The sequence below is a fragment of the Aspergillus saccharolyticus genome (genome assembly GCF_003184585.1).
Source record: "Aspergillus saccharolyticus JOP 1030-1 unplaced genomic scaffold BP01scaffold_7, whole genome shotgun sequence".
Lineage (NCBI taxonomy): Eukaryota > Fungi > Ascomycota > Eurotiomycetes > Eurotiales > Aspergillaceae > Aspergillus > Aspergillus saccharolyticus.
Window position 1 is genome coordinate 527,730 of NW_020290617.1, and position 14,208 is coordinate 541,937.

The 14,208-nt window shown below is 53.1% G+C and overlaps 6 protein-coding genes across 6 annotated transcripts; 2 read left to right on the forward strand and 4 right to left on the reverse strand.

Moving 5' to 3' along the window:
* Positions 1–1,434: 1,434 nt before the first annotated feature.
* Positions 1,435–2,300, reverse strand: BP01DRAFT_363905 (AAA-ATPase Vps4-associated 1 family protein; the record flags this gene model as incomplete). The annotated part of the gene is made up of 4 exons (XM_025576299.1): positions 1,435–1,549; positions 1,596–1,696; positions 1,775–2,077; positions 2,184–2,300. The coding sequence occupies 4 exons, from the start codon at positions 2,298–2,300 to the stop codon at positions 1,435–1,437; spliced, it is 636 nt and encodes a 211-aa protein (XP_025433476.1).
* Positions 2,301–2,506: 206 nt separating this feature from the next.
* Positions 2,507–4,996, reverse strand: BP01DRAFT_314683 (nucleoporin NDC1). The gene is made up of 3 exons (XM_025572540.1): positions 4,705–4,996; positions 4,356–4,623; positions 2,507–4,291 (listed from the first exon to the last, which is right to left on the reverse strand). Exons 1-3 carry the CDS (start codon positions 4,835–4,837, stop codon positions 2,755–2,757), a joined length of 1,938 nt encoding a protein of 645 aa, XP_025433477.1. The 5' UTR covers positions 4,838–4,996; the 3' UTR covers positions 2,507–2,754.
* Positions 4,997–5,181: 185 nt separating this feature from the next.
* BP01DRAFT_336113 (SNAP receptor PEP12) lies at positions 5,182–6,491 on the forward strand. Its single transcript, XM_025573228.1, has 2 exons — positions 5,182–5,572; positions 5,653–6,491. Exons 1-2 carry the CDS (start codon positions 5,276–5,278, stop codon positions 6,169–6,171), a joined length of 816 nt encoding a protein of 271 aa, XP_025433478.1. The 5' UTR covers positions 5,182–5,275; the 3' UTR covers positions 6,172–6,491.
* Positions 6,492–6,551: 60 nt separating this feature from the next.
* BP01DRAFT_336115 (cytochrome c1 heme lyase CYT2) lies at positions 6,552–7,430 on the reverse strand (the record flags this gene model as incomplete). The annotated part of the gene is made up of 1 exon (XM_025573229.1): positions 6,552–7,430. The coding sequence occupies one exon, from the start codon at positions 7,428–7,430 to the stop codon at positions 6,552–6,554; it is 879 nt and encodes a 292-aa protein (XP_025433479.1).
* Positions 7,431–7,682: 252 nt separating this feature from the next.
* mvd1 (diphosphomevalonate decarboxylase MVD1) lies at positions 7,683–9,280 on the forward strand. Its single transcript, XM_025572541.1, has 2 exons — positions 7,683–7,853; positions 7,940–9,280. The coding sequence occupies exons 1-2, from the start codon at positions 7,783–7,785 to the stop codon at positions 9,081–9,083; spliced, it is 1,215 nt and encodes a 404-aa protein (XP_025433480.1). The 5' UTR covers positions 7,683–7,782; the 3' UTR covers positions 9,084–9,280.
* Positions 9,276–14,047, reverse strand: BP01DRAFT_390034 (Elongator subunit IKI3). The gene is made up of 9 exons (XM_025577965.1): positions 12,766–14,047; positions 12,623–12,715; positions 12,011–12,570; positions 11,807–11,960; positions 11,410–11,752; positions 11,116–11,357; positions 10,930–11,063; positions 10,601–10,880; positions 9,276–10,535 (listed from the first exon to the last, which is right to left on the reverse strand). The coding sequence occupies exons 1-9, from the start codon at positions 13,901–13,903 to the stop codon at positions 9,448–9,450; spliced, it is 4,032 nt and encodes a 1,343-aa protein (XP_025433481.1). The 5' UTR covers positions 13,904–14,047; the 3' UTR covers positions 9,276–9,447.
* Between the last annotated feature and the right edge of the window lie 161 nt (positions 14,048–14,208).

A 14,208-nucleotide genomic window follows, 5' to 3' on the forward strand; every position in this document is an offset into this window, starting at 1 on the left:
ACGCAGAAGAATTTGAGCCTGGCGGGGCCAACTACCAGCGACGACTCCGCAGCACTAAGCCCAACCCGCTACTAGAGCGAGGGAACTAAGCAGCACTGCCTCAACGTGAGACCCACCCCCCTTTGCATTCCTCTCGGCCATCGGTTTTTACGTATGCCTCAAAAAAGGCCTTCCCTCCACTGTCATCTTGACGGACGGATATGACTTTTATCTCCGGGTTAAGATTTTCTGTCGATTATGGGACATTGACTGCTGGAAAATTGGGGTTGGATTTCTTGCCCCTGGCTCTGAACTGATTAGTCTCCGCAAACGTGCGGATTAGGGCCCGTTTGAAAAGGAGGAAAAGGAAGTGAGGAGACGGGAGTTACAAGCCGGACTTATACTTCCTTCACCGATCCTGGATAGGGGGAGAGGATTGACAACGGCTCTCTGGAAGAAGGATTAATTTTCTTATACCCCGACAGAGGTACGAGCACTCAAGAGAAGATCAGACGAGTTCCTGTTGCAACGTGCGAAAGACTGTCATGGATGAATGGAGACGGTAACAATTTTTTTCACCCATACACAGAGACACTGTAGATTAATTGCCACTGGATGGGTCGATTCCCCGCTCTTTTCAATCTACGCAATATACCACCGGCAAGTCTGCGTGGCCCATTAGATGGAACGTGTGTTGCACACCCCAATTGCAGTCTGTGTACGATGGATCTTTGCGTAAGGCTGGTAGGTGGTGGTGTGTTGGGCAGGAAATGCCGGCGGCGGGATTGTGGTCAATTGTCATTCTCTGCCTTATGCCTTTTGCCTTATGGCAGGAAGAGTGCCGTATCTAATTCTAGAAGCCGCCTAAGGCTGAGATGTGGTTCTGTTGCTCCGTAGCTACATTGAGCTCAGTCGAAGAGCTTCCGCATCAGGCTGTGGGTCATGCAGGCGAAATGCACTGCATGTAATATTAGTCACAGTAACACTTGCTTTGACTTGCTTCTGCGGCAGATGAACACTCAAGGATTCGCTTTCCATCTTTGCATTCATGACAGGGAATCCTGGTGGTCATTTTGGAAGACCAACCGAGAAGTCGCTGACGGACATAGAGTCCCGGGCTGTGCTATCCTCGTTTGCTGTCTGCATAGCCTTCCGGAATAGGTGTTGCCTTCAATGATGACCGTACTTACGTGGAGAACTTCCTTCACGTGTTGAATAATAGCCCATCCATGGAATTTACCAGTGCTGTCATCTCAACAGACATAGCCGCATGAACACGAAGCTGTCCCGGTTCAGACCATTGCACTGGGCTTTGCTGATCACTACTACGAGTAAGACAGTTGAAAGTAGACACCACGCTGACCAGTCTCGCTAGAAAGCGTCATGTGCGGTGTCTGTCACCAGGATGATCAAGGCATCCCGAGCAAAGGCTGATGCATGCTACTCGACACGAGTTCAGAGACCACCGGACGGGACAGATGGGAAGAACGAGGGATCCTGCAGTCGTTGCCGGTTGCGCCTTGCGACTTCCGCATTGCGCACCCTGTCAATGCGCATCTGATAGAAGTTCCTATCCAGCATCAAGTCAGCATCAACCACGCGCACAAGAGACAAACCAGAGAAAGTCGTACTTATGCAGCGCGAAGACCCGCGGTGAATCATCCGTGCTCCCCATTGTCGAGCCTGTCGTATTCGCGGACTTCTTGAGCGCATCAATCTGCCAGGCGATTTCCAGTCAGCGAGATCGTCCATCTGGTGCTGTTCTTCCCCATCCATCCCATACGGACTAACATACCTTATTGTCGCGTTCCTTCTCTGCGGCCTGATCGTCCTTGTCCTCGCCATCCTTATCTTTAGAGCTCTTGTCCTTCTCTTTATCCTTCTCCTTCTCCTTCTCCTTCTCCTTCTCCTTCTCCTTCTCCTTGTCCCCGTTCTTCTTGGCTTTCCTCGCCTGTCTCTCTTCGTACTCCTTCTTCACCTTCTCAATCTCCCTGGCCATAGCATCACGTTTTGCTTTCGCTTCAGCCTCTGCGGCATCAATGATAGGGGAGCAAAAGTTTCGGTCGGTCAGGTGGGAGGGGCAGATGTAGAAAAAATCCTGCGCAGAGGGGGTTCTTACATTAGCGAAGGAACAATATGCAAGATGCGTGGTTGATCCAAATTATTCATCTTCGTCATCTCTGGAAGTGCAACATGTTACTAACCTTGTTGTCAGGAGTAATTAGGACCGAAGTAGAGGGTTTGTAGCAGATGTAGCATGATTTGGCTGAGGTGTCGGCTACGCGACGGAGGTGGTAAGTATTTGGGAACGGGGAGGCCATTATCTCTGTGAGCGCAGAGCGATACCCAAGTACAAAAAAGCAGGCTTACAAGGATTCGTGCAAGTTGTCTGCATCCGGATGCGCGCGGGGTCTGCTTCGCGCGGGGATAAGGAGATGTGGAAATGGTGTGGGTGCGGAGAAAATAGTCCACTGTCAATGATGTCATGTGACAGATGCAAAGTAAGTACATAAAGTAGCTACAATATCTCGATCTATCGAACACTAGAATACATTGTTTCACCGATAAAACTACCTGTCCATCTAACGCCAGAACAATGCATACATAACAGCTAAAACTGACCTGAGGTCTAAGTCGTAACTGGATAAAACATGATAACAACTCCCCCGGGTGGGGAAGAATGAAGCGGAGAAAAAGATGACAACACATTTTCCTCTCTCAAAGAAGGTTCACAGAGGAGAGTCCCCCCTGCTGAACAGTGATAGTTTACAGACCCTAATCAGCCAAGCCAGCAGCTTCCTTGGCCAAGCGCAGGTCTTTAGCCTCCAGACCAATCACTGTAAAATACTTGTTGAATGCGGACAGGATATCCGTCAGAGATAGTTTGAGCGTCGTGAGGACCAGTTCCACGTCTGGAACCCGACGAGCCTGGGCCTGAGCCTCCGGATCGCTTGACGGCGGGAAATCTACGTCCGTCCAGTGCGCATCCAATCCACCATTGACAAACGGTTCTAAGGTCTCAATAGTCTCGGTGAACAGGCGGATGATGGCAGGTACGTCGGCTTGGACTTTGCCGTACGAATCCTCTTCGAGACTCTTGATGGCGAGGCAGGTGATCGAGTTGATCGAGTGGTTGATGGAGCATATATCAGAGTGCGGTGTGCCGAGGACGATACCGGACAAGCGACGGGCATAGGTCTGTTGGAAAAGGCGGCCGATCGGGGTGCGCAAGACTGTGGCGACGAGAGGGTGCAAATCTTCCGGCTTTTTGGTGAACAACGGGCGGGTGAGCAGGTTTACCTCCTCGGGGCTAATCATGGCAGTAGCCCGATCTAAGACATTCCGAGCTTTTGCGCGCGCGGCAGGAGTCCAGTCGGGATTGTTGCCAAACGATTTGACGGCTTCACTGAGTCGCTCCTGGCGAGAGTGGGGCTTGGACGCAGACACGAAGATATCGACTTCACCCGGGTCCTTGAGCGGATCGGTCAGTCGTGGGAGAGTGCGAAGCACAGGCCCTTTCTGAAACTGGTCGTCGATTTCGTTCCCAGAAGTGCTCTTTTCCCCATCTCTTTTGTCCAGATAATTCTTCTCGGCGGCTTTCACTTTGATCCGGCTCGAAACGGCCTTGATCACGGCTGTAGCTGCGGATAAAATCTGAGACCAGGCTGCTCCTTCTTCACGGTCAATGTCGTTGAAAATGGCCTTGCGACGATCAGGAAACTGCTGGCTGATTAGGAGTAGTTCCCAGAAAGCAAATGCTCGAACCATCTCCTTTTTCGCTGTTAGACCGGTAAGCAAGCTGCCGTTGGGGTCTTTGGCGTCGGCTGTCAAGGGCTGGCCGCGCTTCAGAGGCTCTTTGCCCAGAAAATTGGTAAAGAAGACACTGGCACTCTCCCAGCATGTCATTAGAAGTGCTCCTGAGACTATGGATCTTAACATAATTCCTGGACTGATTGGTGGAAGAAAGCCCGGAGGGTGAGCGGCGGACCTGGGAAAGTCCCAGAAGAGCTTGGCGAAATATAAGGTGGTACTCCACGCGAATCGACGGAGGACTATAGAGTATGCCAAGGGGCAGATCAAGGCAACGATGAAACTCCTCTTGACTCCGCGAATAAGAGCCTTTGTGAGTGCGGTCTGAATGCGTTTGAGAAAAGTTTCAACGTTCGTGTGATTGTCAGACCGTTTCACAAGGGAAACGTGGACTCGGTCATAGTCATGCCACAGATGAGCAAGTGACTGCGTAACTGCTAGTGTAAGGTGATAGGTATAAAGGTAAATTGCTCGCTCGTTCAGACTTGCACGTTCATGGGGTCTGTATATCTTAGCCAGGATTCTTTCATCAATTGCTAGAATATGGCCTTCAGCAAAGCACATACCTAGCTCGATTCACCCATTCCAAGCGGGCGCTCAGCGGTGAAGACCATCTGTAAATTTCATTGAACCACCATGCGGAGAAAATGTACCATCCGAAAGTTTGAAAGGCTTCAAAGGGGATAAGTTGCTTGAAGGTACTAATCGACGAGACGGTCGTCCTGGCGCCAAGGTGCATCTGACCAACACGCAAAACAAAGATGACAAGGCTGCAGAGAGAAAGAAGAACTGCTCGGATGCCACATGCTCCAATTGGGAACCATGACCATAGCCCTAGTAGTATGTCGCAAGTGGTTAGCGATCGCCGTCTGTTCGTGCCTTCAGACTTGCTCCATCCAATGCCTTCTTACTTACATGAAGATTTCTCCCCCATAGCAAACGCCACTATGTAGCAGACTAACAGCGCCAGCGCAGAAGCATGAACAAATCTTCTGTGCAGCGCCGAAGTCAATATGCGCCGATAAGGGCGAGGCCGTGCAGCAGCCATGATGAGGATTGGGAGTGGATGTGTAGAAAGATGATCTCTGGGTAGAGAAAGATGAGAAAGGTTCACCGCATGATCAGGAAGCTGCGGGGTGGGTAGCAAGTGGAGTCAATATGATTGAAGCTCCAAGCGACTTAAACGGAGCTCAGTCAAGAAAAAGCGGGCAGCGGATGCGACGACAAACTGAAGCTTTTCGAACAAAAGCACCAAAACACACCAGCCACAGCCGATGAATCAGGTGACCGAGCAACCCGAGTCCGTGCGTCAGGTGATGGCGGCCTGCAAAGCCAGGTGTCAACCGACGTATGTAGTTACAGGTTAGTCTCTAGGTTGCTGCACATGTGCCCGCTTGCATCAGCCGTCCTTTAGACCCATTCCTACTTCTTCAATCCTTCTTTCTTTCATCAATTTACCCACCGACAGACGCATCTTTGCCCAGCCATGTCTTTCGATCGCTTAGACTCATTAGAATCGCAGCCTACAACGTTGCGCCGCTCTGATGATCCGCATTATCGTGATGACCCTGAGTTTGACCGCCTGACCGAGAGTCTCTCCAACCGCCTCTTTACCCTGACCTCAAACATCACCCGCTTATCAGATCAGATTGCTCTTCTGGGTACACGACGGGATACTGAGCGTGTGCGTGAACGAGTCCACAATCTCTTGGAACAGACTCGTGTAGGCTTCAAGGATGTAGGGGAGGGGATCAAGAAAGTGACCACCTGGGAAGACGTCAATGTATGTTGTGTGCCATTTGCGATATCGGCGCTTTTGCTGAGCGCAGTCTATAAAAAAAATCGCTAACTTCTATGCAACAGCCTTCCCAGAAATGGACGCAACAGAAGCTCTCCTCCGAATTCAGAGCTACATTGGAGGAATTCCAAACCGTTCAACGCCGTGCGCTGGAAAAGCAGCGAGCATCCGCCGTGGCCGCCCGTACAGCCGTGGAAGACGGCGAGCATGCGACCGAGGATGGCGTTCAACAACAGCAAGAGCAGCTCCTTGAGGAACAGCCTCGTCTGGCGAATCAAGATGAAGTGGACTTCCAAGAGTCTTTGATCATCGAGCGGGAGGCGGAAATTCGCAATATTGAGCAAAGCGTTGGCGAGCTGAATGAGCTCTTCCGCGATGTGGCCCATATTGTCCATGAACAAGGAGGTCAGCTCGATATCATCAGTGAAAATGTGGAGAGAGTCGGGGATGACACTCGTGGTGCGAATGTTGAGCTACGCAGCGCAAGCCGATACCAGAAGAATGCGCGAAACAAAGCCTGCTGTCTTCTGGTCATCCTAGCAGTGATCTTGTTGATCATAGTACTTGCCGCAGTGCTGGGGTGAATCTTGCTGGTTCCCGTCGCTTATCTATGAACTGCGATATCTATTGTTGGTTGATCCAACTTCGGCCGCAATGTTTCCCTGTTTTGACGATATCCTTTGATGTACGATTCATATGACCTGCGTATGCTTCCACCCGTTTTGCAGGCACCTTGTCGTCTTCACCCATGACTTCTTTAATGATGACCGGCGCATATGGAGCAGAGGATGTTTTATCGATCCACAATGGTCGTGTTGCCTTTCTATGCCTTATATCATACATAACTTCTGTTATACATGGATTGTACACTGGAATGAATATATCCAAGACCCGTACCCAGAACTCCTTGTGTTCGCCTGTACATGTGCCACCATAAATTGACGAGAGAAATACTTCAAACCGCTCAAAGACCCATGAAGCGGCTGAACCGCATACGGCAGCCCTCCCAACTATTCATCTTAGGTCGAACATCCAAATAGAAGCTCAACTTGCCAGGGCCAGCATTGGCGGCCAATCCGGCGCCACTAGCCCCTCCCGAAGTCTTGCCCTGGTAGAAGTCGATAACGTATTCGACACGATCGCCGCCACATCTTTCCACAACCCAGTCATGTCGATCGAAGGGCAACTGGTAACCCATGAGGTTGTTCATTCGCGCCCGGGGACTCAAGAACTGAGGGTCCACGCCGAGACCCCGAAATGAATACAACTTGGGGCCTCCGCACTTCTTGCTGCCAGGATCACTGCTTGGTGCCCGACTCTCCCATTCCAGAATCTGCTGCCAAGCACGTTCATTGACCGCATTATGGATCGGAATGATGGATGCGACAGTGGTAGCCAATTCAGAGGCGGATTCTGTAGAGGAAGGGGTGTTGCCCTTGCGCATAAGCGCCTCGAAGAACTGCCGCTCCGACGGATAAATCCAGTTCCCAGTATTGGGGTCATGGCCTGTTTCGGCTTCGTCATTTGAGGGTGCACCATGAGAGGGAGTCGGCAAGGAGTATGGGGATGCTGGTGCAGCGTTGGTTGATGCGGGCGATGACGGCTGGGACTGTGTATCAATTGCTCGCGGTATGCTGCTAACCTCACGGTCGGTGGAAAGTGGACGTTGCATCATTGCCTTCTGTTGGGTATCTTCTGCAGGCATCGGGTGAGGAGGAGCGCCTCCGGACGCTTTGTGTTGTTGTAGCCATGCCTCGCGAGTTTTGTGATCAACAGGGCATACTCCGGCCGCTGCTGCTGCTGCTGCAGGCTCAGGGGAGGGTGTACTGGCACCGGCACCCATAGGTATAGAATTAGTACTAGTGTGAGGGAATAGACTTGGAAGTAGGGAGTACGCTGGGATGAAAGTGTCTGGCGAATGAGAAGTATGAAGATAGAAATCGAGGATGCAAGCCGTGGAAAACGGCCAACTCCGACAACTCCGAAAAGGCGGAGAAAAAAATGGCTGCTCACCGCCTTGGAAGCCTGACAACAAAATAGTAGCCCCTCTCTTTGCCCAACTGGGAAATCCATTTATACCCCTCTCTCTCCCCCCCACCCCTTCGTCTATCACCCCCCGTCTTTCAACTTTCTTCTTCTTCTGCCTTTCATTGACCATCTCAATTGACTCCAGAGCAATCTGCTGGACCGTGATCATGGCTGCTGCTTCCGAAAGCCCCGTCTATCGAGCCACCACGACGGCCCCCGTCAACATCGCTGTCATCAAGTATGCTGCATCCCCACCCCACCCCCTTGCCATGATTTACCACGAGTAAGATGGCAGAGCTGAGAAACTGACACAATGCTGGAAAGATACTGGGGCAAGCGTGATGCCGTTCTCAACCTGCCCACCAACTCCTCCCTCTCCGTGACGCTCTCCCAACGCTCGCTGCGCACCCTTACCACTGCCTCCTGCTCCGCCATCTATCCTAATCAGGACGAGCTGATCCTTAACGGCAAGCCGCAGGACATTCAGTCCTCGAAGCGTACCCTTGCCTGTCTTTCCAGCCTCCGCGCTCACCGGAAGGAGGTCGAAGCTGCCGATTCCTCTCTTCCAAAGCTCTCTGCCCTCCCCCTCCGCATCGTCTCCGAGAACAACTTCCCCACCGCTGCCGGCCTCGCCAGTTCGGCTGCCGGTTTCGCAGCCCTCGTTCGGGCTGTGGCCGACCTCTACCAGCTCCCCCAATCCCCCCGTGACCTCAGTCGCATTGCCCGTCAAGGCTCTGGCTCCGCTTGTCGGTCTCTGATGGGCGGCTACGTCGCCTGGCGCGCCGGCTCCCTCGAGGACGGCAGCGACAGTCTGGCCGAGGAGGTCGCTTCCGCGGCGCACTGGCCTGAGATGCGCGCCATTGTCCTTGTCGTTAGCGCTGAGAAGAAGGACGTCCCCAGCACGGAGGGTATGCAGACGACCGTCGCCACGTCGAACCTGTTCGCGACCCGGGCGAACACCGTAGTCCCCGAGCGCATGGCTGCGATCGAGACCGCGATCCAGAACCGGGACTTCCCCGCCTTTGCTGAGATCACCATGCGTGACTCCAACGGGTTCCACGCCACCTGTCTGGACTCCTGGCCCCCGATCTTCTACATGAACGACGTCTCGCGGGCTGCTGTCCGTCTTGTCCACGACATCAACCGGGCCGTCGGCCGCACGGTCTGTGCTTACACATTCGATGCCGGTCCGAACGCCGTCATCTACTACCTTGAGAAGGAGACCGAGCTCGTGGCCGGTACTATCAAGGCCATCCTCGGGGACAAGGCCGAGGGCTGGGAGGGGCCTTTCTACGAGAGTATGAAGGACCTGAGTGCCCCCGGCGTTGCCCTGGATAAGGTGGACGCGAGAGCTGTCGATGTCCTTAAGGATGGCGTTAGCCGCGTGATCCTCACCGGTGTCGGTGAAGGACCCGTGAGTGTGAACGATCACCTTGTTAGCGAGAAAGGCGAGGTCCTCTCTGCTTAAGGAGCTATTCATGCCAGATTCAAGCGCTGCCGGGCATCACCAATCGTGCCACGAGTCGCCTTGAGATGAAAAGATACCCATACCGAGCCCTCTGATATCTGACACTGGGGGAACTCGATCGTATTTCCATGGAGCCTACAGTCTCAATTTACATCATATAGTAGCATTAATAATATCATCTGACATTTGATTCGCTGGTTCACCAACCAAAGATTCTATCCTTTTTTATATATACCCTTTCCCAAACCGTAGACAGAGAAGACGAAAGACAGCAGAGAAGAAAGACAGACAGGGTGAACCATGCAACTGCTTTACTGATTCCGCCCAATGGATTCCGAAGTTGCGCCACAGTTGCAAGATGTCATCAGTTCAGCAAAGCCGACAGCTTCAACTCCTTGACGGCCGGCACCTCCTTGCCCTTGCCGACGTTAGCCGTGGCGGTGACGCTGTCCCAGAATACGCTCCTCCCGCCTCCGCCTCCGCCCATCCCTGGCATCTGTTCTCCGCCAAAGCCCGCACCGAACTCCGCAATGTCGACCTCAGCCCCAGCCCCATCCGCGGGCGCATCCTTGGCCCCGTTGCCATCCACGACCAGAGCGCCGAACACCTCCTCCCGACTCTCCGTGCACAGCTTCAGCACCTCCTGCATGGCCTTCTCGATAGCGGCGGCGCGCTCGCGCATAGCCCGACGCAGCAACGCATCGACGAGCACCTCCACCTCGGCGACGGTGGCGTTGGCGCGCTCCAGGAGGCGCCGCACACTGTTGACGAGATACTCCTCCTCGTAGACGGTGCCCTTCTTGCCGCGGGCGCGCTTGCGCTCCTCCTTACGGCGGGTCTTGGAGGTGTGGCGCGACGAGGTCGTCTTGCCGGTCTTGCCGGTGTTGCCCGTGTAGCGGGTGAACATGGAGCGGCCGGCCAGCGTGGACGCGTCGGTGGGCGCTAGCGACACGTTATCGGGGATGTCGATGTTGCCGTCGCCAGCGCCACCACCGAGCGTGGGGTCGCCGCCGAAGTAGGCCAGCGGGTCTGTGGCGCGTCGCACGCGCAGCTCGCGGATCCGCGGGACCTGGGCGTTGAGCTGGTTGCGGAAGTCCGCGAGGAGGTCGGTCATGGCGCCCATGGCGTCTGAGAGACCGCCGTCGACGATCTCCGGGATCAGTGAGGCCTGTCCGTGGAGTGCGAGGAGGCGCGTCGCCTCGGAGAACTTGGACCCGCGGCAGAGGAGGCGGGCGGCAGTGGGGATGTCGCGCAGGTGGTCTGCGTGGATCTGGGCGGCGGAGATGTAGTCCTTTGTCTCTTCAGTGAGCGTGGCCGCCAGGGTGCTGGCGTGCGTGGCGAGTTCCTCGGCGGACAGGGGCACCATCGTGGCGCAGTAGATCGATTCGCGCCAGAGGTGGGCGAGGTGGTAGCATTTGTAGGCGTCGGTGTAGAGGGAGAGGGATTCGTAGGCTGGTGAGAAGCTTTCATTAGTCCATTACAAGTTTTGAGGTTGGGATGAGAGACCAATCACGTACCAATGCCTGCTTCCTTGTACTTGGATCGGTCGGAAAGGTGGTCCGCATAGAGGTGACTGATATCACGTAGTTGCTCGGGCTGGTATCTGTACAGATCGATGGCGTCCTTGTATAGCGTGTGCTTGATGGCATAAGCTCGGAGCTCCTCGTGCGCGTTCAGCGCATGGAGGTGTTTCAGCGCCTTTGAGGTGCGTCCAAGGTAATTATCGATCTCGAACTGGCGACGAAGCTCGGGCATCTGCTGTAGCTTTCTCAAGAATGGGAGATACTCGCGGGGGTCCTGCGTGCTGTCAGTCTGAGTCTAGGCAAAGGGAATTCGAGGCACTGACTCTCTGGGCTTGCTGCGCGACAAGCAAAGTAAGCTCGAGGTCATATAAACCGAGTGCATTGTCGTACAAGCGGTTGGCATCAGTCAGGAAGCACATATGCTCTACGGCGTCGTCGGCTTGCTCGGAACTTTGCTCTGTTGTATAGTCAGTATATGCTTCTGAAGGTGAAGTGAACAGTGTCCATACCCCTCAAGCGTGCGACCAGCTGAAGACCGGCCTCTAGGTCAGGCGGGGACTTGCAGACGTGAGCAGTTATCAGATTGTGAAGGTTGGTATCCAGACGCTTCTCGAGAGTGGTCAGGAAGGCATCGCAGATCCGGTTGACTTTACTGCTCTTGCTGGAAGGTGCGGGTATAGCAGCAACGGCGGGCGCTTCGGCCTTCTTTTTGAGTGTATCTTTGTACAATGTCTGCGACACATCCTCCTCACTAAACGGTGTTTAGTATGTATGTCTTACTAAGTGAAAGTGGGCGTTTGTACCTCAAACGAGAGATAAATTCATCAATGAAGTCAATTCTTTTGACCTGATCAATGAAAAGTTGGATGTTCTCCATGAACTGCTCAGGTGCATAATCATGGATAATATTCATGTCCACCATTTGACTACGGCAGGTCAGGAACGCAGCGCGGTAATTCTTGCGGTCAATAAATGAGCGGATGCCAGCCAAAATAAGAGCTCTGGGATAGATGGTCTCGAGGTTGCCGCGGGGCATCTGCAAGATGACAGCAAATGTCGAAGGCATTACTGTGACCAGGCGTCCTCCGCGCTCAATGCTTCTGCAGCGTTCATCGGTTTCCGGGGTATCTGGAGGTACATCCAACTCTATAACGCTGACATCAGTAAATGTACGGTGGGCATCGAAACGGTTAATCAAACCTTCCGCCCTCGTGAGGTGCACGAATTTGATGAGATGTAGGGAGGTGGTGAAAACGATATGAGCTTGTGTGATCATGAAGGAGGTGCAGTTCTTAGCAAGAAGAGTGTTATTCGCGTAAAGAGCGCCCGACTTGGTCATGGAGACAAGAAGAGTCTGGCAAGATTTTAGCGGAGGGCTGCAAAGACACTTAGACGATGAAATACCTCATCTTCGGAGATTTGCACAGCTTCGGCCCAGTACGTATCAACAGGAGGGCTCTGGCTCCATGGAATGGCGTCAAACTGATCTGGAGACGGGATTGAGATGTAAGAGTATGTAATTGGTTGGTTTGTTCCTAGACTGTGAGAAAACCACAGCGACTCATGTCCAAGAGATGCGAACATCGAGATAATCTGCTCTGAGTCGGCTGCTTGGTAGGCAACCCTGGTCTCGCGAGTCTCAAGCGTAGTCCGCTCTATGCAGGTGCTGCTGGGTCCATTGCTTTTGAGGACGTAGACTTCAGTCTCATGTATAAAGGCAATTTGACGAGGCCGACTGTCCGGAGCATCCGAGAGTGGATAGCTAGATTCAAGGATGGGCATGGGGACTGGTCTAGCCTTAAGGTTCCAGAGGTAGACGGAGAAACGATCATTCTCGAGGATAGCGATTCGCGTTCCTGACTTGCTGAATGCCACGTCAATGATATTTGAATCAAGCGCCAACTCATTATGGGCCATAGGGGGCGGAACACCCGCCAGTCTCAATGGGGTCAACTTCAAAATTTCTACCATATGTCAGTCAGCAGCTTGAGGATATAAATGCAGGCAAGCACTTACTCCCGTCCACAACACCAACTGCACCAACATCACCCGGGCTTGCAGTAGACCCATTAGCAACGTCAAAGACGAATTCCACATCCAACATCGACTCTAGAAGGCAATCAGCATATGTATGCCCATACATCGAAAGGATTTCATACCAGCAGCGCCAGTGAAGAACCGCAGGGCCTTCTCTTGATGCCACTTGAAAGTGTAGGGATTGGCAGAGTGGGAGTTTACAACAACGGGGATTTCCTGCTTCAAATAGTAGTGGTAATTGCCCATGGTCCAGAATTGAACCCGGTCTTTGAGTTGAACGGCAAGAACAGTGGAATCGACATTCCAACTCAATGAGATATCGGCAGCCCATGTCAAGCGCTCTTCTTCTGTTAGACGGAGGGTAAACTCGCCATGGCGCAGGCCATTCCTTTCAAAGAAGACGACGTCTATCCTATCCTCGCGTCGCTGAATGCCGGCAATTAGGTTACCGAAGGGTCTCCAGCTAAGGGCACCTTCCAGGCCATCAACTGGTTCACTGATACTATCTAAAGTTCCTTCACGTGAGTAAACTCGAATGGCGCGGCGGACGCCGGCCTCAACACTGTTCACAGCGACATAGGCACCATCTCCACGCCATGTGATAGTGGTTCTTCCATCATCGTTGGCGCTTAGTTTGCCCTCGTCAACATGTTCAGGAACGGTAGGGTCACGGAGAGCCTTGGCCCGTTTACCTTGGAATTGAGTCTCGCGCTTGCCCCAGCCCACGGAGACATGCTGGGAAGCCTTGAGGTCTTCTGGGGTGAAGGTGATCTCGGCAACATTTTCGAACTCTCTTGTCATGTACAGAAATGTGTTGGCCCGAGTAGTCAAGGCCAGAAGCTCCTCGTCAGGCGACCAAGCGGCAGCTGTGATACCAACATCGACCGAGCCCACTATCTCGATCTTATCCTCGCCGGGGAGAGGCTCTTCGCGGACAATAATGATATCGCCGCCTTCCAACACCAGGCAGGCAGTCAGGTTATCCGCGAAATAGTGCAGGGAAAGTACGCGATCGCACTCCAGCTCGGGAAGCGGGCATGGCGCATCCCAGGATGCGATGCACTCGAATACATCGGCTCCTACAGGCTCTGAGAAATAGGCGTCGTGACGCTTTCTTCGCAGCTCGATAACTGCGGCGGTCGCTGTCGGACCAAAGGTACAAATGACAGCATCTGAAGCAGTGTCCCAAGCCGTAGCAGTTAAAGGGAGCTCAGTCTGAAGTTGCACCTCAGCGAGGCGCACGGTTTTAAGATTGCGCATCTTCGGAATAGCAAATCTTCTACCCCGCGGCCATCAATCGACGACTGCTCGAAGATATTTGTGAGAACAACGGAAATAAATAGGGGTGATATTAAAAGAATGAAGGGATCAAGAGTCCTTCATAGAATCTAGTTTTAGACTAGACTGGTGAAGAGAGAGAGGGAGAGAGAGAGATGTTCTGTTCCAGTTGCGCTTGGGCGGAACGGGCGACACACCAATTGAGTCTTGAGGATATTTTAATTTTCCTTTCCTGGACGGGATTCGACCAATGACTTCATCCATATTCTAATAAGGCATCAGACAAC

What these genes read in the sequence shown, in the direction of transcription:
- BP01DRAFT_314683 (XM_025572540.1), bottom strand. Translation starts at nt 4,837, where the DNA reads ATGGCTGCTGCACGGCCTCGCCCTTATCGGCGCATATTGACTTCGGCG. An exon ending in TATGGGGGAGAAATCTTCAT is followed by an intron (nt 4,624 to 4,704) that starts GTAAGTAAGAAG and finishes ACATACTACTAG; the next exon opens with GGCTATGGTCATGGTTCCCA. An exon ending in GAATGGGTGAATCGAGCTAG is followed by an intron (nt 4,292 to 4,355) that starts GTATGTGCTTTG and finishes TAAGATATACAG; the next exon opens with ACCCCATGAACGTGCAAGTC.
- BP01DRAFT_336113 (XM_025573228.1), top strand. Translation starts at nt 5,276, where the DNA reads ATGTCTTTCGATCGCTTAGACTCATTAGAATCGCAGCCTACAACGTTG. An exon ending in CCACCTGGGAAGACGTCAAT is followed by an intron (nt 5,573 to 5,652) that starts GTATGTTGTGTG and finishes TCTATGCAACAG; the next exon opens with CCTTCCCAGAAATGGACGCA.
- mvd1 (XM_025572541.1), top strand. Translation starts at nt 7,783, where the DNA reads ATGGCTGCTGCTTCCGAAAGCCCCGTCTATCGAGCCACCACGACGGCC. An exon ending in GTCAACATCGCTGTCATCAA is followed by an intron (nt 7,854 to 7,939) that starts GTATGCTGCATC and finishes AATGCTGGAAAG; the next exon opens with ATACTGGGGCAAGCGTGATG.
- BP01DRAFT_390034 (XM_025577965.1), bottom strand. Translation starts at nt 13,903, where the DNA reads ATGCGCAATCTTAAAACCGTGCGCCTCGCTGAGGTGCAACTTCAGACT. An exon ending in TGCAAATCTCCGAAGATGAG is followed by an intron (nt 11,961 to 12,010) that starts GTATTTCATCGT and finishes AAATCTTGCCAG; the next exon opens with ACTCTTCTTGTCTCCATGAC. An exon ending in GTACAAGGAAGCAGGCATTG is followed by an intron (nt 10,536 to 10,600) that starts GTACGTGATTGG and finishes GCTTCTCACCAG; the next exon opens with CCTACGAATCCCTCTCCCTC.